Source organism: Rhinolophus hipposideros (genome assembly GCF_964194185.1).
Source record: "Rhinolophus hipposideros genome assembly, chromosome: 23".
NCBI classification, from domain to species: Eukaryota; Metazoa; Chordata; class Mammalia; order Chiroptera; family Rhinolophidae; genus Rhinolophus; species Rhinolophus hipposideros.
The window spans coordinates 7043979-7070077 of record NC_138069.1 but is presented as its reverse complement, the minus strand read 5'-3'; the positions used below and the strand labels follow the sequence as shown (position 1 = coordinate 7070077).

The following is a 26099-nucleotide window of genomic DNA, read 5'->3' as shown; positions in this document are numbered from 1 at the left end:
TTCCCAACTATTTGTTCCAGCTATCTTTAGAAGATAGTATTTTTGATAAATGTGATACAGGATGCGAGGATATCAAGGTACACCTTAAGTTCAATATACGGGCTGGCCCACAGCCTTAGCACAAAATTGTGCCTGATGATTTTTAAGTGGGCAAATATCTTTTATCATCTACCAACTTTTAATGGAGTGGGGTGTAAAGATGGAAGATAAAGCAGCTGTGTGACTGTGCTTACACTGAAATCCGTTCATTTTCGTGCCTTTGCACAAGCTCTTCCATCGGTCTACAATGCCCGTCCCCACTTCTTTGCCCAAGAAACTGGAACACGGCCTTTAAGCCCTACATCAGGACTTCCATGATTCTTCTAAGATCTCCCCCATTTCTCTGATCCCAAGCAGACTCGTCCTGTAATCTACGTTCTAGCTCTCTGTATGCATTTCCATCACTGTATGGTTGTCAGTTGTTTTCGTGTTTCATCCAGTCAGCTGAGCCTCTGAAATGCTATAGCTGTGACTTATTTGTGTTCCTTGCCCCTAGCCACATAATGGGTGGCCCGTGTTTGCTAATGAATAAAACATTAGCTTCCATTTAGGGAGGTGCTTCTCGTGTAGGCTGTGTTGAAAGACACCGTTAGCTGTATCTAGTTAAGTGACAATTTCTTATTAATGAGTAAACTAAATAACTTTTAGTAACTTCCAGAAGTGACCTCCTGACTCGGGTGTTGAGGAAACAATCGAGCAAAGGAAGATCCAGACGTCTAGGCAAGTAAGAAAACAGGTTAATAAATGAAAGGTTTTTCGGTCAGGAAAACAGCTGGAATCAGAAGAGTGGCCATAGAGATGTTTAGTCTGGTTTAGAAAAAAGAGACTAATTGAATATGGGGGGAATGAAGACGGAGAAATACTGACTGGAAGAAAGAGGAATGGGGATTACTTGGATCGTTTTCTGACCCCGAGACTCACTCTCAGAGAAACAGAGCTGGATTCTGGATCTACTGCTCTGTTACTTAAACATAGCTTGTATTCTTGGATATTCCACTGGAATCATTGAAAGTTTGATCTGCAGTGGGGCAGAGAAATGACATAGGCCTGTCCTTCTATTTGATGAAGCTCAAAGAACCCTGGAGTCCAACCCAGGAGACTGCTTTCACAGAGCTCAGGCAGAGGCAGGCCTATCAAGGGGCTCTAGAGAGAGGGCTCTACTTTGGACTGTGACTTCAGAAAAGGCCCAAGTCTGCAGGGGATGGCAGCCATGGCTCAGAGCATGGTTTCCTTAGGACACAAATCAAATAAAGGCATTAAAAGAGTTAGGTAGTTGGTCAAAAAACGAGTTTGGGGGGGCCGGCCTGGTGGCTCAGGCGGTTAGAGCTCCATGCTCCTAACTCCGAAGGCTGCGGGTTCGATTCCCACATAGGCCAGTGGGCTCCCAACCACAAGGTTGCCAGTTCAATTCCTCAAGTCCCACAAGGGATGGTGGGCAGCACCCCCTGCAACTAAGATTGAACATGGCACCTGGAGCTGAGCTGCCGCTGAGCTGCCGCTGAGCTGCCGCTGAGCTGCCGCTGAGCTGCCGCTGAGCTGCCGCTGAGCTGCCGCTGAGCTGCCGCTGAGCTGCCGCTGAGCTCCTGGATGGCTCAGTTGGTTGGAGTGCATCCTCTCAACCACAAGGTTGCTAGTTTGATTCCTTAACTCCCGCAAGGGATGGTGGGCTGCGCCCCCTGCAACTAGCAACAGCAACTGGACCTGGAGATGAGCTGCGCCCTCCACAACTAAGACTGAAAGGACAACTTGAAGCTGAATGGCACCCTCCACAAGTAAGATTGAAAGGACAACTTGATTTGGAAAAAAGTCCTGGAAGTACACACTGTTCCCCAATAAAGTCCTATTCCCCTTCCCCAATCAAAACAAAAACAAAAACCGAGTTTGATAAACTAACCCAGCTTTTCCGAAGAGCAAATTATTTCCCCTCTATAACAGGTTAAGAGAGGACTTGGTTTGTTGGAGACAGCATCATGAACTTTCCAGTTCTACCTGGCAACTCTGGGAAGGGAAATGTGAGCAGAAGGCAGAGAAACACAGGCTGTACAGCTGCCGTTTTGTTTGGTTAAATTGTATGCAGACTGGATAATAACAAACATCTCCCTCTTCATGTATCCTTTTTTCGAATCTTGCTCACTTTGTCCAAATGTGGCATTTCCTGTGATTCTAGCAACTTTATTACAGGTCCATACAGAGCACTAGTTCCAAACACATTTAGAGGACTTTGTCTCTTTGAGAAGTCACTCCCTTGAAATTGCATTATCTAAAAGCCTAAAATGTAAAATAAAATAAAATAAAATAAGATAAAAAAAAGGGAAAGAAGATATTGCCTATTTGTAGAAGGTGCTTGGTATAGTAACAGGCTACGTCTTCATGTAACCATCACTTCAATAACGATCAGGAGCCCGGAGCCTTGAGTCAGAGACCTGGAAAACCAATTCGGTTCTCCGAACCTCAGCGTCCGCATCTGCAAGTAGGTTTCCTCCCAGACTGTGTCGAAAACCGAAGGCGACCGTATGCGGGCCGCGCCGTCCCGCCCGCACGCCCGCCCCGGGGCAACCCTGGCGCTGCCTGCCAGCGGCCTCGTCTCCGCAACGCCGCAGCCCAATGCGCGGGCCTCGGCTGCGGGGCTCCGGGGCGCGCTCCGACTCCGGGCCCCGACCGCCTCCTCGGGATCCCAGCGAAGTGGCCCCCGGCCTGCGGGGAGCAGGAAGCAGAGACACAGGTTCCAGACCCCGCGCGCCCGAGGCTGGGCGGGCAATGCAGCCGCGCGGCGCGCCCCGCCTCTCCCGCGGGGACGCGCACGCACGCGGGGGCGCACGGCCCGGGGGCGCGCGCGGGGCCGGGCCGGCACGACGGCGGGAGCGCGCGCGGCTCCGGGAGGCGGCGGCGGCGGCGGCGGCGGCGGAAGCGGCGAGGGCGGCGAGCGTCCGGCTCTGAGGTGGTGGAGGCGGCGGCTCCGGACGAGACTGGTCTGGGAGCAAGCGAGGGTCGGGGCGCCGGGTGGAGCGCCGATCCTCCGGCTCGACCATCCGCCCGCCGCCCGGACGCCTGGGCTGCGGAGTTTGTGTCCCGGCTCGGACCCCGGCGCCCAGCCCGGAGCCGTAACCTTGAGGAGGCGGCGGCGGCGGGGCTGGGCCGGGCCGGGCCGGGGGGCGGCGGCGCTGGATCCGCGGCTGCACGATCGTTGGCGGGAGATGTCGAACCCCGGGACGCGCAGGAACGGCTCCAGCATCAAGATCCGTCTGACAGGTACGGCGGGGGGGAGGCCCACACTGCCCCCCGCACGGCGCGGAATTTCCCGCGGAGCGCCCTGCTCAAGTGGCCCTCCCCCACGCCGGCCGTTGTCCCAGGACCTCGTCACCCCCCTGGGCGAGTGCCCCTCGCGTCTCCCGCCGGCCCCGCCCCCTCGCTGCTCCCCGGCCCCGCCCCCTCGGTTTTCATAGCCCCCCCCAGCCGTCCTCTCGCTTCCCTCCTCCCTCCCACCTGCCCCCGCCGTCCTCCTCGCTCTCCACCTTTTCCTCCCCGGGTCCCCTGGCTTCTCCCCTCCTGGCTCCTCCCCTCGCTTTCTTTCCTCTCCCCTCACCTGCCCCCTCGCTTTTCCCTCCCGGCCCCGCCCCTCTCTGCTCACCACCTTCCCATCCTCTCCCCCCAGACCATCCCCCTCGCTGCTCCCTCCTGCCCTCTCCCACTTGTCACTCCTTTCCCGTCCGCTCTCTTGCTTTCCCCTCTACCCCGTCGCCCCCTTGCCTCTCCCCTCCTGGCCCCGCCCCTTTCTTCTCCCCTGGTTTCGCCCCCTCACTCTCCTCCTGAACTCCGCCCTCATTTCTCCCTAGCCCCGCCCCGCCTCTCCCAGCCCCGCCCCCTCGCTTCTGTCTCGCGGCCTCCACCCTTTCCTTCAGCCTCGAATTCCTCAGTCCTGTCTTGTAGCTTCTCCCGGCTCTCTTCTCACTTCCCCTCTGGTTCAGACCGTTTCAGTCTGGTCCACTTCCTTTCTCACTCTGGCCAGGCCACGATCTACTTCTGACTGTGCTGCTTCCATGCTTTCCTTCTCTGCATTGCACTTTCCCATCGCCCCCTCCGCCCCCCATCCTTAAGCCTCGGTTGGGCGTGGCTTCCCCGCCCCCCCGCCCCCCCACACACTGGAGGCTGTGGTAGGTGGCTGCGCTAGCGCAGGCTCCTTGGTTCACTCTCATTTAGTGTCAATGAAATGCCGCTGCCTTCTAGGTGGCTCTGTAGTGCCACCTTCTAGGGTGAGCGCGAAGCTCTGCTGTCGGCCTGCGACGTGGTGGCTTGGACGTGTGCAGGTGCCGACGGTGTCTGGTGGAGGTGCCCCTCGCTGGCGGACTCCGGAGGCCCGGACCCGTCTGCACCCTCAGCTGCCCTGTCCCTCTCTTCAGCGTTACGGGCGGTGCTGGGGCGGCTGCTCGTCTCCCAGTTTCAGTTCATAGCTGGGGCCAGAGTGTAGTGTTGGAAATACTGTGCTGCGGGGGGACTTTCCAAACGCGAATATTTCCAGCTCTGAAAAGGAAATAAAAAGTTTAGGCTAATCCCTGTCAGGGGTTTTCCCCAGGATTTTTCTGTTCAGTGGCAGTCTGGTGAGGACTCCAAAATCAGATCCCCTTTCAAAGAGACAGTGAGCGTTTGGGACACTTCATGGCAGATGCAGAGCCCTAAATCATCAGTAAAATCCGTGAAAACAGCAGCAATGGCTGATTGTTTTCTAACTAAAATTTCCTTTGAAAGTCCAGAGTTGTTGCGTGATCCATCTTTTGTTTCAAGAGGAGGGTTATAATTTGTTTTAGATATATATAAAAATGTCAGATCAGGTTACGATCAGATAATATAACCGGATCGGGTGATTCAGACCCAAACCCAGATCCTGGTTTTGTAAAGTAACAGGCATATCCCAGGGATCTTTACTTCTAGAGAAACATAACCCTTTATTCTGGGTCTGGTAGGAAACACTTCTCATTTTATAGATGCATATACATTGTTATTTTTATGGTTATATAAAAGCCACATTTTTAACTTTGCAATGCTTGTAAAACTTTAATTACTGACAACTTTAATTTGGCTTTCATTTACAAAGTAACCTATAATTGACATCGGATTTGTTTCAGTTTTCTTGTTAAAAGCAAAAGTAACTGATTTTATGAGTTTTGGTGGAAATGTGATTAATGTATTAGAAGGAATAGATTTTAATTACAATGTTTGTGTCAGGTGTATATATGTATTAATTCTAGTAGTCAGGTCTGGATGGGGCTTTTCCTCATGAAAGGGAAGACTTGGTTTGTTCTCTCAAATTATTTTTGGATTCAGGAATTTATATGTCATAGATGTAGAAATTCTTTAAACAGTTTTAATATCACTTGGTAGTGAAGGATCAGGTGATGAGTGTTCTTTCTGAAACACCTTTCCCTTTCTCCCAGCTAATGTTATTGTTGATAAGAGAGGATCTGTGAGTATGGTCATCCCTGCAATAGAATTGAGAGTTTAGAGATGATTGCAGACACACGTGATGCCACTTGTCTGTTAATTTACGTGGAAACGTTGGAGCTAGATATTTTGTTGAAGATAGGCTAGGTTTTGGCTTCATCTTTATGTCGCCAGGGGAAGTTTGAAATATCTTCTTCACTTCTGGCAAGTTGGATAGACATCTTTCAAAAGTCGTATACTTTTGTTGTTACAGGTTTCAGAGTTTATTTCCAAATGTGATACTTGAACAAATGACGTTTAGAAATGAGAGCTATTCTAACTAGTGAATAGCACACAGCGTAATTCAATGCAAAATATGAGGATATTGGAGTTAGAGCATTTAGAACTTTCGGGTCTAGAGTTGTATTTGGTGGTAAGTAGAACGTTGGATTTAGAATTAAGTACCTCAATTTTGGTCAGATCTGCCATAAACTGCATAATATGGAACAACTTATAAAACCTTTCTGAGTCTCAGTTTCCTCATGTAAAATGAGATTTCAACTCCTTTTATAGCATTCTTTAATTCTCCTCGTAGGATCTATCAATTTGGCTTATTCCAAATTACTGTTGGGTGCTTGTACTTTATTACGGCCCGATCCTGATATTCAGAAATTTGTGTTAAAACACAGGACTCATGTTTGATGTCAAGCATTATTTTTGTGTATTGATTACATTTATGATTTCTTCCTTTTTTTTTCCTTCCTGTGGAACCCCGTGTTTTTTTTTAAAAAAAAACAACTATTGGATAGCATGCCGAATGGCTTTGGAAACCTGGCCTAAACAGAAGAATGTTTGAGTCTTTATATATAAAAGAATATAATTTTAATGAACATCTGTGGTTTTTTAGCAGGATAATAGTTTGTAAAGTTTTCGGTAGGTTTGGGGGCATAATATGTTCAAAGTCGAGTGATCTTTGTTAAAGAGCATTATCTTGCAGACATTTTAGAGTTCACTGGCAAACAGACACTTGGGAAACATTTTCATTTTAAATTCAAGCAGGATTTGCAAAAACTTTGTTCTTATGTGGTACACAAATGAATCCCAGATATGTTATTTAGGCCACTTTGGGTAAAAGAATGGAATTTTGAGCTCTAAGTATTCCACAGTGCTCTTCAAATTCAATTTTATTCTAATGTTAACCAGTTAGTTGAAACACCAAATGACTAAACTTTTTTGTGCTTTTATGCCTTGAAATAGTCTCAGACCTCCTTGTGTTTTTATATGTTTTGGAACATGACTATGTATTGTGAAGAGAGAAAAATTCTAATTCCGAGTGGGGGGTGGGACGGGAAGAGACCTTCCGTGGTAGCATTTGGGAATGGAGGCTGTTTTTAAAGTTGTAGTACATACGATGTGTGGCTGACTTGTGTTCTGGCATTCAGATGATGCAACTTGGAGAGAAATAGTCGTAGTAATAACTGTTAATAAGTTTCATTGATCGGTAACTGGTGACCGGAGAGAAATAGTCGTAGTAATAACTGTTAATAAGTTTCATTGATCGGTAACTGGTGACCTGATTGATTCAAAATAGTTGTTTCTCTGAAAAAAACATCTATTAAGAGCGTTGCCTTTGTCAATTTCTCCTAATAAAGAATCTCCCTGTGTAAGGCAGGCAAAACTTTTAACAACTAAGTCAGATAAGATGGAATTTCATGTGCTACGCATGAGTTTCTGTGTTTTCCTCAGGATTGGCCTCAAGTTTATGAGGTACTGTCGAGATACTTCTTTGAGCTGAATTATCTAAGGATACGGGATGGGTTCAATCAAATACTACTACGTAACTTAAACTACAATTGTACTTTAAAGGGAGTCATATACTGCCAAATACAGGTTCTATTATTGATTTCATTTGTGATTTGGTCACATTTGTGTTGTCTTTAGAAAACTCTTTTTTAAAAATCCATTTTCTTTCTTTTTACTTTTCTTGACCCACCTAACAGATTTGAGAAATGAAATATCTCATATACTTTACTTCTGTCTGTATTTTTACAGTAGTTCTGATTTATCAAATTACAATTTTTGACTTCAAGTCTGTTTATTTGTCAAAGTTCAAAACTCCTATTTTTGCAACCATTAGAGTGGTGTCTGGACTTCAAGGTTTTCCTTCTCTTTTACAAATTTTCATTTTTTTCTGTTTGGTCGCCTTGTCAGGTTCTAGTGTGGAATATCGGGTAACCCAGGGAGGTTCTGGGGACTGAGTTACTTCTTCAAAATGTATTTCCTCATGAATAATAATAATAATAATAATAAAAGACTCACCCATAATATTTCAACATCAGCTCAATGATCCAGTTAACTAGACTGGTTGTTGTGTAACACATTTGTGGGCACTGGTTAAAAGTAAAATAGCTGAGTTGTGCATTTTAGTGAGTGCTGAAAGCGATGTTCAAAAGACGAAATGGATGAAGTAATTTGGTATTTTCCAGTTGAGAAACCCTAATTTTTAGGATTCTTATTTGGATCAAATTTCAAAACCATTTTAGAGGTTAAATATTTTTTAACAAATAGAGAATGAAAAAAATGTGTGTTTTGAGGTCACTGAACAACTTAAATTATTGGTTTGCTTGTTGTAGGTGAATTTTTATTGAGAGAAAGCCCCAAACTTAAATTGGCTTCTTGTCCACAACACTGACTCCAGTTGACCAGTCCCTAAAGGCCACTCGAGTCAAAGAAGAACTGCAGGGCTGTGTTGGCAAAACAAAAGCCCCTCGCCATGTGGATCAGGCAAATCTTCTTCTTTAAAATGTTGGAATTACTGTTGTGTCTACAGATGCAATTTACTCCATTTAGATATTTAAACTAAGTGGAATGTTGTTTCTGTATTTCTGGATTAAAGGGGGGAAAAATCTCTGTGTTGTTTTCCAACAAGGCTTAAATAATGTACAATCAGTGCTGCTGGGGATGAGCCCACTCGGTACTTCCAGCTGTGTTCACCTCCATTGCAGCTGAAAGGAATTCTAATTGGCTGAGGAATGTCAGCAACATCATGTATCACCGAGCGTGAACCTATTATGCCGGCTGCTGGGTGATGCATTTCAGATGTTTGAAACTCCTGAGTCCAACTTGGAAGTTGCTTTCAGGAGGCTGGAAGAGAACGTTGTGAAGCTGAGGGCTGTAGACAGCAGCCTGCTTTCTTCCTCGCGTGTTGGGCATTGCTGAATTCTCCAAAGGCCACGGTGGCTTAAACACTGGATTGGGAATCAGAAAGTCTGAATTCTGCTTCTAACTCAGAAAAGTGCCACAATGAAGAAATGGGGTGGGTGGAATTACAATCTTTTCATGACTCACTTTTTCTATCACTAATGCAAGATAAGTTTGAATTATTTATAGAGGAGCACAAGGTAAATCCAGAGTCCTAGATTCCTGTTACGTCTTATTCCATGTAAATGCTAACGCTAATGATGCGCTTTGACACTGAAGAAAAACTACAGAACCCACTGGTAAACATGGGAAAATAATCCTCAGGAACGAATTAGTAAATTCTCTATGCATTCAGAAAGTTCCTTAGAGAAATAGTGTTATAAGCCAAAGCCAGCATCATCCTTAATTAGGAAACCTTGGAAGCATTCCATTAAAATCAGGGACAATACAGGGATGTACACTGTCACAGTTGTTAATAACTAAAGAAAGAGAGCAGAAAGCAAAATTGCCTATTACTTGGTATGGTATGCTTTTATATCTTAAATCCAAAAGAATCAGCTGAAAAATAATTATAAACAATAAAAAAAGTTAGTCATTAGAAAATTTCTCCATAGTAAAATAAAATGGATAAAAATTGATAGGCAAAGACAAACTAGGAAAAACAATTTGCAATCTATATGAAAATGGAAGTCTAGCTTCCTTAATATATAAAGAGCTTTCAAAATCAATTAGAAAAGGCCAATCACCTATTTAGCAAAGAATAGGAACAATTCACAGACCAGAATGAAAATGGTTTTCAAAACAAAATATCAATATTAAAACTAAAGATGAAACAGTTTTTCATGTAGCAGATCGGCAGAGACCAGAGAGTTTGAAAGTGTCTTGATGACAAAGGTGTACATAAGCAGAAACTCTTGTCCTGTTGGTGGAGAATGTAAGTTGATGCAGTAGAGTAAGGAGAACAGTTTTGTTCTAGCAGATAATAAATGCCTATACCCTTTGATCTAATAATTCTGGCCCTAGGAATTTTTCTTATAGATGCATTCCCACATTTATGTGACTTCTTAGGTGCAAAATTATTGCAGCATTGTTACAAATTGTAAAAGACTTAGTACAGCCTAAATGTGCATCAATAGAGAATTAGTTAAATAGATTATGGTATATCCCCAGGGATGTGTAGCTGTTTAAAAGAATAAGTTTGTACTTTATATTCTGATATGAAGCATTCTCTAAGATATACTATTGAATGGGACAAGGAAAGCATGTTTCAGAAGAGTTGATATTTTACATACTACTTGAATAGTAAAACAAAACAAAAAATAAAAGGGAAATTTATAGATGTATTTGTATAGAATATCACTGTGAGGCTACTGTTGAAAATCTTGATTATGTTTACCTCTGGGGAGGAGAATTGGGACTGGAGGGTCCATGGAGAGAAACTTGTTTTCACTGTATTCCTTTTGTATTGTTTAATCTACCCCCTTCCCCTCCCCTTCTTGAGCATAGATTTCTTCTCAAGAATCTACGGCTCTTACGAGTTTTTTAGAGCAACTAGTACATTAATTGCCAGTAGTAATTGTTTTCAAAAGTAGGTGTTCTGAAAATTCAAAATAATTGTGCCAAATAATATTTCCAAGAGCTGAAATAGTATCTAAGGGCATATACCCCTGTTTATGTATGTTTCCTTACCAGGAAAAGTAAAATACTCTGCATACTCTATAGATCTGAACAAACTTATTTTTCCAGAGAATGTTTATTCTGATACTGAGATATACCCCCCTCCAAAAAAAAAAAAAATGTTCCAACATGATATTAAAGTAAGCTCAAATGACACTTTCCAGATTCGGAAATCTGGTCCTGCTTAGACCTACGTTCTGTGGTGAGTCTTTTGAAAGACGGGGGTCTTGATTCTGAATAGTGGTGCTGGTTTATATTATTTATCTGGAATGTTCCTTGGGGTCATCTCTTGCTTTTTCTGTAAAAGTAGAAAAAGTTGTAACCAGTAGGAATTTATTGCCTTTTCTTCCTCGTAGGTGATTGGGATAAAAATCCTAAATTTTACTAGATTATGTTTCTACATATATTACCTGCAAATTATACATTTGAGAATTGCTTGATGCCTGTTTATACATGTCAGTATTATTAACACTTTATATCTTAGATTGTTTCATAGTTTCCAAAGAGTTTCTCCTACACGTTTCCTTACTTGAGCCAAGATATCAAGCCAAAGTCTAAAAGGTTTGGGTTGGTTTTTTTTCTCTCATGTGTTTTTATTTCTGGGTTAAAAAAGAAATAAAACATGCTAGTATATAATTTTATTGTTTAAAAGCACATTTTATAGGAGAAAAAGGATAGTTTCCTAAATGGATAACCATTTCACGTGCAGATTCAAAATACTCAGAATCATACATAATCTAACTATAATAAATTCACATGCCTTACAAAAAATCAATAATCATGTGCAGGAGAAGGCTTACATTTACTTGTGGGACATCGATTTAACTCTTGTTAGGCTTTAGTGAGGATAATTCACATTCACAATATTAGACAAGCTTTTGGGGGATAAGGTAGCCCCCTTTTCCCTCCATAATTATTCAGGGTTGGAAACGTGATGTTCCTGTTCTCCCCCAAATGTGTCTAGTAAACACCTTAATGTGTCTTAAGACAATCTTCTTGATTCCTCCTCCCCCAAATCCTCCGTTTCCCCCATCTTTCCCACTTCATTAAATCTACCAAGTTGTTCAAACCACAAATGAAGACTCATGGTCATTGTTCCTCAAGGCCCCTCGTTTCGGCCACCACACTTTATCAGGTCTGTGTCTTCCCTTCATGTCCGTTGCCCCCATCCCAGATCAAGCTGTGATCATCTCTTGCTTGAACAAACACTTTTTGCCCTTGTTAATTTAAATGCTACTTGCAACCCAAACCAGCCTGCTACAATATTAGTTATTTATTTCAAAGATGTTACTAAGGATGAATTTTGCTCATTCTGAGGTGGAGATGGAGCGTGACTTGCTGGAGTTGCCCTTTCTCCGTGCTGGTGCTCCTCTTCCCTCGGCTTCTCTGGCCACTGCCTCAAGTGTCAGCTCCAGGAGCAGGGGTGAGGATGGCTTTGTCACGGTAACGTGGAGCTTCTCATGGTCTGATGATTTAGGGGTGGCCAGTGACAAGTTTAATTGTGTACAATGGTGGAGAGAGATCAGGAAACCAAATTGAAGACTACTGATTGAGCCGAGAATGGGAAATGCACAGTAGTCGTTACAGTTGAGAGCTTGTCTAGTACAGGAGCAAGCATGCTGGTTGTCTCTGGATAACTCATGATTTTATCACCCCCCTCTCCCCATGATCATTCCCCAAGATGCTCTGACCCTAGTCTGCCCCATCGTAGTGACATCATCAACCAGTCAGTTGCTCAGACCAAAAACCTTGGTGTCCTCCTGGAGTCTCCTCTCTCATCGGCTAGAAGTTGCCAACTTTTCCCTCGTATGCCACATCCTGAATCTGTCTGCTTCTCTCCATCTCCACTGTGGCCCCCCCTAGTCCTTGGCAGTCACCTCTCACTTGGATGCCTGCAATAGTCATCTCCTAAATGGTTTTCCTGCTTCCGTTTATTGAAATACCACATACATACAGACAAGGGCAGTGTCCCTTTTGTTGCTATTTTATAAACTGAGCATACCTGTGTAACTATATCTTGGATCACTGGTTCTCAACTCGGGGCACTTCTGCCTCCCAAGGGATGTTTATCTGGTGATGTCCGGAGGCGTTTTTGACAGTCACAGCTCTATGGATGCTGGTGGCATCTGGCGCATAGAGGCCAGCGATGCTGCTAAACCTCCTACAGTGCGCAGAACAGACCCCACAACAAAGAATTGTCTGGTCCTGAGTGTCAGTCGTGCTGGAGAAACCCTGACCTAGGTCAGGGAATAGAATGTTACCAGTACCTGGAATATCCACAAGCTCCTTCCCAGTTTCTACAGCCTCGCCCCAAGCCCCGCCCCCAAAGATAGTCACTATCCTGACTTATAACAGCCTGCTTTGGATTTCATATCAGTGGAATCGTACAGCATGCATTCTTTCATGACTAGCTCCTTTTGCTCCACATTATATTTGTGAGATTCACCGATGTTGTTGTGTGGTTGTGTATCATTCATTCTCTTTGCAGAGTAGTGTTCTATTATGTGCGTATGCCGTAATTGGTCTCTTTACCAGATGATGGACAGTTGGGTAGCGTCTAGTTGGTGCTGCTATGAACATTCACGTGAGTGTCTTATGGTGAGGATGTGTGTGCACGTCTGTTGGGTGTATACTTAGGAATGGCAGTGCTGGGTCACAGAGTGGACAGGTGGTCCCCTTGAATAAAACTGCCAAACACTTTTCCAAAGTGCTTATACAGCAGTGTATGAGAGGTCCAGTTGCTCCATGTCTTTGCCAACCTTGGCGTTTTCTTTTTCATTTTAATTCTTATGGTTGGTGTGGCATGGTGTCAATTTGGGGTTCTGCTTCTACTTTGACTGATCTCCAATCCATACCATTAAATGGTAGCCATAGACAGCTTTTATTTTTAAATTTATTTGTTTGTTTATTTTAGGTAGGCTATAGCTTTGGTATAAACATTGTGATACCCAAGGTTTTTCCCTCTTCCGAGAGACAATGTTCACCACCCTTCTAGGGAATACTCCCTGCTGAGAATGAATGATTTACCCACTGTGTGTCAGAATCAATTCAGGGGCTTGTTAAAACTCAAGATTTTTGGCGCCCACGCCAGCCGCTAGCAAATGTGTTTATATAGAAAAAAATCTAGGTCTGTATTTGGATGTAAGGTAAAAAAGGTAGCAAGAATTTTAGTCAAAATCTTAAAAACTTGTTTTTGTGAGTAGTTTCTAATTTATTACTTAAATAATATTTTATCTACATACCAAGTTTCCTCCCTGAAATCTCCTTTGTAGATTCAAACTTGTTTTCTTTTCAAATGACTAGTACCGTATTAAAATACTATGAACAGAGAGAATTATATAGACTACTATATTATAAACCTAAATTTAATACATTTGGTCCAAAAAGAAATAGATGCATACTTTTCACACACTCACCATGTGAGTTTTATCTATTTAATCTTTTATTATTATAAACACATTTGTTCTCCCTTAAAGCCCCCAATAAAATCACTTGTATTTTATGGGTCAAATATTACGAGCATTATCTTACGATTTGTTTAAGTATGATTTTTCATGCTTTCCGTTTTTAAAATTGATTTTTAAAATGAGGTATAATTGACATACGACATTAGTTTCAGGTATACAACATAACGATTCAATATTTGTACATGTTCACCGCAATAATCTAGTTAATGTCATCACCTTACATATTTAAAAAAAATTTTTCTCGTCATGAGAACTTTTAAGATGTACTCTCAGCAACTTTCAACTATGCAATATATTTTTAACTTTAATTTTGAAGTAATTATAGATTCACAGGCCGTCACAGAGACAGGAAGGTCCTGTGCCCTTCACTCAGCCTCCCCCATTTTTATCATCCTGCGTAAGTGGTGTAATATCAAAACCAGGAGACTGACAGTGGACGCTGGGCGTATTCGGATTTCACCCCTTACATGTGCGAGCGCGCGTGCGTGCCTGCGCGTGTGTGTAGAGTTCTGTGCAGTTTTCTCACGTGTAGATTTGTATAACCACCAGCACAATCAACATGTGTACTGACACCAGAAAGCTCCTTTGTGCTGTCCCTTTATAGCCACAGCCACCCCCTGGCCCCCATTCCTGGAACCCCTGGCAATCACTAGTCTGTTCGCCATCTCACATCTTTTCAAAGCATAAATCAGATCATGTCGTTCTCTTCCTTAAGATCCTCTAGTGGCTTCCTACTCAGAATGAAATCAAACCGCCTCTGATTCTGCCCTGTCTGCCTCTCTGGCCTCCTGTGTCACTCTCTCCCATGTCCTATTGAAGGACGCCCTTCCCCAAGGCAGCGTGTCTTAGTAGGCCACTCCTTTTTGGCCACATTATGAGTTAGGAGGCCTGGGGACTGGGCAGTCACAGGCTGTCATCAGCCAGGCTTGAGGTTTCTTTGACCACATAACACCACAACACCGAGTCTGCTTTCTCCTCAGCTTCTGGGCAATTCCAGGGGCTTGAACCAAAGCCTGAAATGTTCTCAAGTCTAGAATTTTGGCCCACTTTTTTGCCCTTGGTTCCCTGGCGGTCCCCTTGGCCTCTCCCTCAGGGCCATTGGAAATAACTGGTTGGAATTGAGGGACATCATTCGCTTACCCCTCACTCAGGATGCTTTTCGCGCATCTTGAATGACATTTCCAGTTTTCAGGATGAGAATACCTAACAAGAGTGTCTGGTCTTCAGATGCCTGGGGATCAAGATTCTTCTGTCCACCCTACCCCACAGTCTCTCTCCTGCCCCGTCTACCACCGCCCTCCCTGTCTTTAGCCTGTTCTCTCTCTTTAAATCTCTTGGATGATAGTTCATAGCAGAAAGGGCCTTTTTCAGCAAAGGCACCTTCTCTTCCCTTTTCGTTTATCTCTTTGTAGGTCCTTAGTAATGCTGTGATAAGTAGTCAGAACATTTCCTTATCTGGAATCTTTCCTACCAAGTCCCTTAATACTCCTCATAGTCTTGATGGGAACATCAGACCACAATCTGATTGTCTCTTTCTTAGATAATAAAGATAGTTAAAAGCTCAGGTTAGATCATTAGGGTGTTCATTGAAATTCTTCAGCCAATTTCAGTTTTTTACTTTTATGTTACATTAACAATATCACATTTATTGTTATTAGTTTTTTTTTAAAAAAAAAGGATGTTTCAGATGTAATTGGCAGAAAACCTAGCTTAAATTGGCTCAATAAAAAGAATTTTATTCAATAAATTAACTGAGTGCGGCCGGATGGCTCAGTTGGTTAGAGCGTGAGTTCTTAATAAGGTTGCCAGTTTGACTCATGGGATGGTGGGCTGCGCCCCCTGCAACTAAAGATTGAAAACGGCGACTGGACTTGGAGCTGATGCGTCCTAGGAAAAACACACTGTTCCCTAATAAAGTCCTGGAAATACATTGTTCCTCTTCTCCCCCCACTCCAAAAAATGAATTAATTAATTGATTGATTAATTAATTAACTGAAAATCCAAAAGGAATTCCATCAGCATGGCAAGAACCTGGTTTCTCTCCATTTCTTAGTGCTGTGACCCCAGAGCCATTCTTGGCTCTTTCTCTTGTGATCAGAAGGTTGCTACCAGCACTTCTCGTGGCTTTTTGCTTCTAGCTTTTAACCATGTTAAGAGTCTGCTTCCCAAACAGCTTATTCCTGGAATTCCAGGATAAGCACCAAAGCCATTCAACCAAACAAGAGTTGAATCTTCTTGTTTGATTGGCCTAAGGTGGGTCACATGTGCAGCTCTCAGCCAACCACTGTGGCCAGGATGGTAGGATGTGCTGGTTGGACATTTAAAACCCATCCTGGAATCTAGTACTGGTGTTACTCCCACCCAACATATAGGATGGGGAGCTTTGAGGGAACAGGAAAATGGATGGTAGGGAGGCAACTAACAATTAGACAATACCATATTTTTAAAAATGTATAATGCTAGCTTTGTGTATGCAGAGTGGAAGGATGGTAAAACTACCATTTAATGAACTTCTGAAAAAGAAGTATGCCTTCTTTGTAGAAGTGTGAAGCAAAAGATGTATTTTTGTAAAAGTGCCAAATATTTTTGCCAAGAGTTAGGAATGGTAGCTTTATATGTGAGCTCACCCCAACAAATTTCATCGTCAATATGTATTTTCGAATGTTTCTGTCCTGTTGTATAGTGTTGTTTTATTTGGGATTATTTCAGTACTAAGATTTAAACAAAAATTCAGATTGTAGGAACACATTCTTATGTCACTTCTCTAGAGATAATAGGGTATTTTAAGAAAGAAAAGTACATGTTAATTGTTTGTAAACTTAATTCAGGTTGTATAGAAAGCAAAAAATTGGTTCTTATGCAAGAGTATAACTTTTTATTAGATGACTTCCAACGCTTCCCTATAATAAAGGCTTTGAATTAATATATCTGTCATATTTCAGTGAACCTAAGTTGACTTTGATTGCAAGTCACACCATTGTTTTATCTACACTAAAGAAACACCAGTAATTACAGTATAACATAGGATTCATTTGAAGATTTCAGAGATGTTAAAATATGAAAACGTGTGTCTTAATATCAGTGATATATATGGAATTATGGCTGTCTCTGACTTGAAAGTCCTGGAAATTGTTTGCATGCCCACAAATGAATGCCATCTGTCTTCAATTTAAACACAACACAGTGTGATCTAAAGTTTCTTTTCATTTTCGTCCTAAACTTAGTGTTGGATTTGGTCTTGTGTGTTGCAATATTGGCAATGTAATACTGATCATCGTATAGGTTTAATAATGGATAATACAGTACGCATGACAAGCTTTGCAACTTTGGTTATTTGCTTTACCTCAGCGACTTAGAACACAATTGAGATACATTTTTGGAAAGCATTAATATTGGTAGAATAAGCCTATTGGGAAGCTAAAGGCAGGTTAAATGATAGTGCCCGTACCTTTTACAATAGCCCAAGTTGTTGGCAGAGAGCCTGGTGAGGAAAATGCCTTTGGTACCCAAACATGTTCAGTGTAGAAAGCATAATCCTGATGTTTGAAAGCAATGAGTGGTAGTTGATTTTCCATTAAAATATAAATGTGGACAGTGTATTGTAGAGCTGGAGACATAGTCACAGGCTATTTATGTACCAACTTGGTGTAGTAAAAAGTTGCCATGTCATATGCTTAGCATAAATTTAGAAGTAAAACCAGTAAGGATATCACATAACCTTGCTAGAGTGCTATTTCTCTTGGAGCCTGGTATTTAGAATGTTGTGAATGGGATAGTATGAGCCTGAGTGTGTGTTTTTTTTTTTGTCTTATTTTTTTATATGGATTATGGAAGTCTTTTTAGAGACTTGACCTGTTTACTTACTGCATTATTTATGGCTTACTTCATAAGCAGAATGTCAGCAGGATTCTACTTTTGTTGAAGACACCCACATGAGTGGAGCAGATGTGCTGTTGGGTTATCTTGTCAGAAGCACCAGAGGCTGTCCTCTGGCACATCTGGCACGTGAAGCATATTATTTGAGGGTGTTGGTTGTGATTTTGGAAAAGGCTATCTCAGTGCATTCCATATTTTAACAGCAGTGTTTTCTTTTTAGAAACCCCAGGAGGGCTTGTTTGCTGTATTTTGTTTTGTATAGGATTCAGCTTAACAGTACAAAAAACATACTTTTAGAAAAGGAATTTTGCTTTAGAAAATGGTACTTAAGTCGAAATAACGGGAAAATAATTTCCAAAAGGAGACATTTTATCAACGTTAAGTGCTTTTCTCATCACCTGCGTAGTAGTGATGTTTATATTTAGAATAGACAGAAGCCAGTCCAAGATTTCTCAGCAAGGCTTTACAAAAGGATGTGATTATGTCAGTGTTACTCCAGGTGTTTAATTTCAGACAGGATGAGTCAAGGATTTGGTGTTTCTTATATTAGAATAGACTGAACTTTATTCAGAAAAAAACCGAAACAACTCATTGATATGAAATGTATACATCACAGCCTAAAAACACGTATTTTGGGGTTTGGAAACGGATAAAGCGTATGATGTAAAAGGGTATCCATTAAAAATAAGTCCTCCTTCCTCCCTGTCCCTGTTGGTTGGCTCCAGAGAGGTAACTATTACTGCGACAGTAATACTAGCCTCTCCTGTATTCTTCAAGAGACTTTGTGTTCCCTTTCTCCCTTGCTCTTTAGCACAGATGACAGCATACTATGTGCATTGTTGTGCATCTTGCTTTTTCCTCGTAATCAGGGATAGGTCCATTTTCGTACCTCCGGAGCTGCCTCTGTGGCAGAGACTGTCTGTGTGCCCTCCAACATTTCCCAGCTGCCCTGCAGTGAGCGGGGACCACATGATTGGTTCTGGCTACTGAACTGTGAGAGGAAGGGATTTGTCCCACTTTGGGGCTGTAGTAGTAAGAGCCTGGGGGCCCCTGAACTGTGGAGTTTCTATCAGCCTGAGTTCCTGAACGATTATGTGGAGCAGAGGGACCCCATCTGCCCTGGCCTGCCCCACCAGGCCCAACCTATATTGATTATGTAGTGACAGCAAGGAATGCACTTGTGATGCATTAATTTGTTTCTACATCTTATCAGCCTCTCCTGATTGATGTCAGATGATCCCATAGTTTGTTAAAAAAAAAAGGGGCGGGGCATCTAATTAGAGAATAATCATTTTAAATAAACAAATACTAGGGAAACAGATTTTACCCCAATATGTTACTATATAAATGTAGCACGTCTCTATAGTTTATTTATTTATTTATTTATTTATTTATAATTTTTATTGGGGAACAGTGTGTTTTACCAGGACCCATCAGCTCCAAGTCAAGCCATTGTTTTTACTCTAGTTGTGGCGGGCGCAGCTTACTGGCCCATGTGGGAATCGAACCAGCGACCTTGGTGTTATGAGTACTGCTTCACTGCGCTCTAACCAACTGAACCAGCCTGCCACCCCTATAGTTTCTTTTTAAAGACTATGTACCATTGGAAAATATAAAGGAAAATAAGCAATTTTTATTTTAATGAGGCTTAATTCTTTATAATTCATAGTTTTTGCATTCCAATTTGATACTAATTTTCTAGCCAGATTATTTCTAAAGGAGGATAAGCACCAAAGCCATTTACCTAGCTTCACCCAGTATTGAGCCGGATACTTAAGGCTGAGAGGAGAATTAAAAGATGTAATCATCTCTACCCGAACTTAACAGTACAAAGTAAGTGAAACATTCACTAGAAACAGTTAAGCACAGTAAGAAAAGTGCCAGATTGAAAAGGGAGCTCCTTGCCGCCCAGAGAAGTCTAGCTTCTGGGGAGGCCAAATTTGGAGTGGCTCTGGAAAGATCCACATGGGGAGAATGACGTGCGATAAAGACAGAGTGGAGCCGGTGTGTCCGTGTGAAGGGCAGGCCCACGTACGAGATGCCCGACAAGGGCAGGGAATAAAGGGCACAGCTTCAGCGGCAGGCAGGCTAGGCGCGGTCTCGGTGGGGTGTTGGCTGCGGGGGAGACTCCATCAGAAAGTCAGATGAAAATTCTCATTTTGGAGGCCTGCCGTGTAGAAGGGCTTCTTGTGTGCTCAGCGGGCAGCACAGGAGCCTGTGACTGGAGTAGCGTAGTGGCTTTTAGCCTGGGCCCTGGAGGCCCGGGTTCCAGTGCTGGCTTTGCCCCTTTTAGCTGTGGGAAGTGTGCGCAGGGTAAGTGCTTCCTTAGAGAAGTCAGTTGTGATGTCTACTTGTGCTGCTGCCGGGAAGGAACTTGGGAACAGGATCCTCTAATGAGGGAATAAATTAGGCCCCTTCACAAAGTAGTGAGTGTTGCTACTGTGTTTATGCAAATACTAGATGGTAGGCTTGCTAGGGTGCTTTACAAGGATCCTTTATTGGGGCCAAGTTTAGACTAAATGGTCTATAAAGTTTCTTTTAGCAAACATTTATTGGTTAACTGCTATGTGCCAGGTGAAGGGGATAAAGATCAGAGGAAGGAAACATTTATTGTTTACGGAGTCTGTGCATTGTTACAAAATTAACATCAGATTCCGTATTTTACCCTTGAAAAACCATTCCAACTAGAGTAGGTAGGTCTGTAAAGCATGTGAAATGTTATAAGTGTGAACTATGTTGCCCGCGCTGATAAAATGCAGCAGGCCCTCGGGAAGTTGGGTTAGCCCTTCCTGCGCGCTTCACTGTCTCGCTGGTTGATTGCAACGCGCTCATTTAAAACCCCCTTAGGAGTTCTCCTCGCGGCCCAACTGCTGCTCCTCCCGTCGTGATGATAAGTTGGTGTTTGTGTAGGGATTTTCTTTTCTTTTTGACACTGGGCCTCCTTTCATTTACAGTCAGGTACTGACTGTTTCAAATCTTTTTGTGGGCAGACTGGGTCAAACATAAAGTGCTCGGGCGGGAATTGCCCCGGCTCGGGAGCCCGTGGAAGGTCCCGCCCTGTTTATCTTGTTTCTCTTCCCGTAGCTCTGCCCTGGATCGCTTAGACTGGGGCGGTGCAACATTCATGCCCGAGGTTTGGAGTCGCTCCAAAAATAGTCTAGAATGAGAGTCTGACACATGCTAGCTTTAGAGCCTCAGTGTTGGGGTGTAATTCTTTGGAATGCCCCTCTGTCCTTCGGGCTTTTTTAGTGGAAACTGCGGGAGGTATGCAGCCTCTAGACCGTAGAATTATAAGGTGAGCACATGGGTTTTAGAGTACAATTCACCTGGGGTTCAATTCCAACTTGGCTGCTCAGGAGCTGAGTGACTTTAGGCAATAATAATAAAGATATTTGTCAATTATTGAAGCTTTTACTACTTGCCAGGCGGACACTATACTAAGCAATTGTTATGAGTTACCATTATTTCCTCCTGTCAATGAGCTTATGAGGTAGGGACTATTCTCGGCCCGTTTTGGAGACAGTGGAGTGCACTTGAGGCAGCAGACCCGATTCCACCACATACCAGTGGCCTTGGGCGAATCCCGCGTTTCTCTTTAAGCCTCAGACAATACCTACCTCATAAGGTTGTTGCAAGGAATAAAGGAACTTGGCACCCAGATGTTGGCCAGTATCTGGCAAGGGCTGGCTTTCCTGAGGCTTCAAGTTTATGACCCAAGTTTAGGAGAGAATTTGCTCGTACAGAAAATTGTTGGGTCTTGGAGACATTTTGAACAGTACCCAAATACAGAACCAGTGGTTGTCCAAAGGACACAAGAGAAATGATGTGAAATTATGATTATGTAAAAAAAAAAAGGGTGGTTGGTATCAGCGTGATTGAGTCAAGTGTTCTCAGTGCAGGAACAAGGACATGAGCATTTCCAAAATAAAAGAAACAGGTCACTCTCCAGTAGCTGTTTTCATTGTGTCCTAACAGCATCCAGCAGCTACCAAGGTGGCACTGTGAAGGAGCCAGGCAGTGTCCCAGGTAGTGGGACGTGAGACTCTACTCCCCTTCCCTGTCCCCGATTCCCGCAGGAGCAAGTACTGTTGGGAGCTCGTCCGAACAATAGTTTTCTCCTGAAGTTTGAGGAGCTTGTTCTTGGGTGTGGTGCTTCCCTCCACCATTTGTATAGTTTCCAGACTGCTATGATTTTATCTCTCAGCAATGTTCCAGGAGGTTTTAGTGAAAATATAAAACCGCCAAACCGCCTATCAAACAGAGTTTGAAAAGAGACCTCTTGGGAACGGACAAACGAAGTATTCTAAGTGGTCTACCATCCAAAGCATTTCCTGGGCTGAGTGTTTATCAAGGCTGGGCTTTGCTTCCAAACTAAGCTTGGGAAGAATCTGGGAATGTTTCCCAGCTGATTGGGGGTGGGGAGAAGAGGAGGAAACAAGTCTAAGAGAACAGAGAAAATCTCACTCTTTTTATCTCTTACACAGTTATCTGCTGAAACCTGTCTACAGATGTGGCTTGCAAAATAGAACCACGTTGGAGTATGAAGTGGGATAGGCTGTTAAATATTCTTAACAATTCTATGTAATATTTTATATTTTGGGAACATTGAGTCAGATTAATTTTTCAGTGGATCAGGCTTATTCTTCAAGGTTAAAAAAGATGCAGAGACAAGAGCATTATCTCCGTATTAATTGTCATAAATCTCCAGTCAAACCTTTGTTTTTGCTGTGACTTATCACAGAGTTAAAGGTGTAAATTCACTCGTTTGGGAAGAGTGAGGTGTTGAGGAAGTGGCATTGGTAAGCAAGTAGATGGTTTTTCCTTCCTGTCTGACTCAGTGTTAGAGGACTCTAGACAATATGTTGGTTTCAGTTCCTCGGTGCTGGGTTATATCCTTACAGACATCCTGGTACAGAGAGAAAGTAGTTCTTGCTCTCTTAGCAGAAATCTTCTGAAGAAAATTTTCTGAAGAAAATCTGTCTCCCTGATTTCACTGTTTCTATCCCTTAAAGTTTTTGTAGTCACTACTCCTTTATTGAGAATTAAGATGCTGGTGATGCCAGAAGAAAACTTCTTTGGCCTGACGAGTGCCAGCTTTACTTTCCTCAATGATGACACATTTATATGTATTGTATACTTGTTCGTCCCCCCACCCGCACCCCCAGTGTGCTGCGTGTGGGTTCCTCAGTTGAAGAGGCTGGCATTGGTGGTGAAAGACTTCCATCTAAATTTAGATTCTTTTCAGAGGTTTGATAGAATACTTCCTGAAATTAAGTCACAAACTGCAAAAGCTGCTGCTGCACAGGGCTTCCAGTTTTGTTGTTTTTTTCTGCTCTAGAAATGAAGATAGGGAAGGAAGGACTGTCTCTCACTCCCTGCTGCTTTGGAACCTTCTGCTATTGTAGCCAGAATCACTCAAAGCTTCTGTAATGAATTTAAAGATTAGGGGAGACCTCGTGGTGGGTGATCTGACAGAAATGGCAAACTATCGCCCGTCTGAGGGAGTGTGGGTAAAACAAGCACTTTGTTTGGGTTGTAATTGTAGGTTGTAGGTAGTAATGGATAATGATAGGACTTCTTTTTGTCTGAGCCCTGTAAATGTGCCCGGAGACGAGTGAGCCAGGAGCTAAAACAGTACGTTTAATTTTTAGGGATAGCAATACAGTTGGAATATCTTTAGAGTCAAGAGAAAGTTGAGAATGGGCTGTTGGACTGTACTCGTGGGTATTTTATACAATCTCCCTCTCTCTCCTTGAATCATTGAAAAGGTGTTTTAAGGCTCCTTTCCATATGGAGACCCCCCTACCTGTCAGTGCCAAGGCCCCAGACTGGAGAGATCTGAAGTAGAAAGAGGAAGGAGCCCAGGCTTTCGTGCCCCTGGGGAGTCGGGTCCTGGGGACAGCGTGCTGTGCAGCCGTTGTAGTTGGATGGGCCTGTTGTCACACACTCACACAGCCTTTCAGTTTCTGTTATGTAAGCGTCACACTGTTTATAAACCTTATATTTGGGAAATGTGTAACTGTGTTCCTAAAAAGTATTCCAGCATCTTTCATTGTTAGATAAACACGTGTACAATCTCATCCCCAGTGTTCCCCCACACACACCACCTAGCATGGCTCAACAATCTTCCCATGAGCATGTTTTCATTATGTAACTACCCCTTTATTTCAATATTTGCGCTTTTTAAAAGGTTCATTTGTTTGGGGGGAAAGGTAACATATACATGGTGCAGCATGTAAACTGTACAAGACGGCTTATTTTGAAAAGGAATTCTCTTCACACCTGCCCCTTGCCCTCAAGTTCTCTACCCAGAGACAATCCACTGGTAACAATTTCTTGTATATTTTTGCAAAGATGTGTTAGATAAAAATGCTTATATAGTCTTCCTCTACTCTGCCCTCCCCCCTTTTTAAAGGAGGAGTTTATGACCCACAATTTTATACTTTTTTCACTCAATATTGTATCTTGAAGAGCTTTACATATTAATATATGTGGAGCTGCCTCATTCTTTTTTTTAATTGAAGTAAAATTCACCGTGTGTAATTCAGTGGCTTTTAGTACATTCCCAGTGTCGTACAGCCACCATCGCTATCTAACTCCAGAGTATTTTCATCACCCTAAAAATAAACCCAGTACCCAGTAAGCAGTCTCCGTTTCCCCAGTGCTGGCCCTGGCACCTACTAATCAGCTTTCTGTGTCTATGAATTTGTCTATTCTGGGCATTTCATTAAAATGCAGTCGTGTAACGTGGCCTTTTGTGTCTGGCTTCTTTTACTTGGCACGTTCTAAAGGTTCATTCATGTCATGGTATGTATCAGTACTTCACTCCTTTTTATGGCTGAATGATATTTCAGTGTATAGATATATCACATTGTGTTTATCATTCATCAGTTGAACATTTGGGTTGTTTCCGCTTTTTGGCTGTTATGAGTTATGCTGCTAAGACATTCATGTGCAAGTTTTCTTGTGTGAACATGTTTTCAGAGCTCTTGGGTTTATACCTAGGAATAGAAATGCTGGGTCATATGGAATTCTGTGTTTGAATTTTAAGGAACCGCTAACCGTTTTACAGCGGCTGCGTCATTTTTCTGTCCTACAATGTCTTCAATGTTCTAGCCAAACCTTGTTATTGTCTATTTTGTTTTGTTTGTGAGGTTACTATTATAGCCATCCTAACTGGTGTGAGGCGGTATTTTATTGTGGTTTTGACTTGCATTTCCCTAATGACTACTGAAGTTAAGGATCTTTTCATGTGCTTATTGGCCATTTGTGTATTGTGTTTAGAATAAACATTTCAAGAAATCTCTGTTAATAGGATTGTCTTTTTGTTGTTGAGTTGTAAGAATTCTTTATATATTCTGGATGCTAGGCCTTTATCAGATATATGATTTCCAGATATTTTCTTTTATTATACAGGTTATCTTTTCACTTTCTTGATAGTATTCTTTGATGCACAACAGTTTTTAATTTTGATAAAATCTTGTATCTATTTTTAAATTTTGTTTATGCTTTTGGTATCATATTTAATAAACCATTGCCGTGCCCAAAATAATGAAGAATTTATCCCTATTTTCTCCTAAGACTTTTATTGGTTTAGCTCTTACATATAGGTCTTTGATCCACTTTAATTAATTTTGGTATATATTGTGAGGTAGAGGTCCAAATGTATCTTTTTGCAAGTGGATATCCAGTTGTCCCAACACCATTTGTTGAAAAAGACTTTCCCCCATTGAATGGAACTTGGCACCTTGTTGAAAATCAGTTGACCATAAATGTATTGCTTTATTTCTGGAATCTCAGTTGCATTCTGTTGATCTATAATATCTCTCCTTATGCCAGTATCACACTACTTTGATAGCTATTGCTTTGTAGTAAGTTGAAGTAGGAAGTGTCTTCTAATCTTTTTAAAGATTGTTTTGACTATTCAAGGTCCCTTGCAATTGCATATGAATTTTAGGACGACACTGTACATTTCTGTAAAAAATGCCATTAGAGGGTCTTGATAGGAATTGTTTTGAATCTGTAGATCGATTTGGAAATTATTACCATCTTAACATTATTAAATATTGCGTTCCTGAACATGGGATATCTATTTAGGTCTTTTTAATTTTCTGATAACAATATATTGTAGTTTTCAGTGTACAAGTCTATACTTCTTTGGTTAAATATATTGCTGAATATTTTATTTTTGATGCTAATGTAAACAGAATTGTATTTTTAATTTTCGTTTTGGATTGTTCATTGCTAGTGTATAGAAATACAACAGATTTTTGTGTGTCCATCTTGTGTACTGTAATTTTGCAGAGCTCATTTAGTAGCTCTACTAGTGTTTAGGTGGATTCTTTCGGGTTTTCTATATAAGATTATGCCATTTGTGAATAAAGGTAGTTTTACTTCTTTTTCAATCGGGATGCCTTTTATCTG

General features: G+C 42.3%; 1 protein-coding gene across 5 annotated transcripts in view; it reads left to right on the top strand.

Annotated features, from left to right (window-relative positions):
* The first annotated feature begins 2914 nt into the window (after positions 1–2914).
* Positions 2915–26099, top strand: part of SMURF1 (SMAD specific E3 ubiquitin protein ligase 1) — a 101729-nt gene continuing 78544 nt past the window's right edge. For 3 of the 5 annotated variants that reach the window (XM_081036080.1, XM_081036081.1, XM_081036079.1), the window contains exon 1: positions 2946–3288. In XM_081036080.1, coding sequence (XP_080892206.1) covers positions 3234–3288 — 55 coding nt within the window. In that variant the 5' untranslated portion in view covers positions 2946–3233. Of the gene's footprint in view, positions 3289–26099 lie in introns of all 5 variants that reach the window. The other 2 variants (XM_081036082.1, XM_081036083.1) reach the window with 2 other exon arrangements.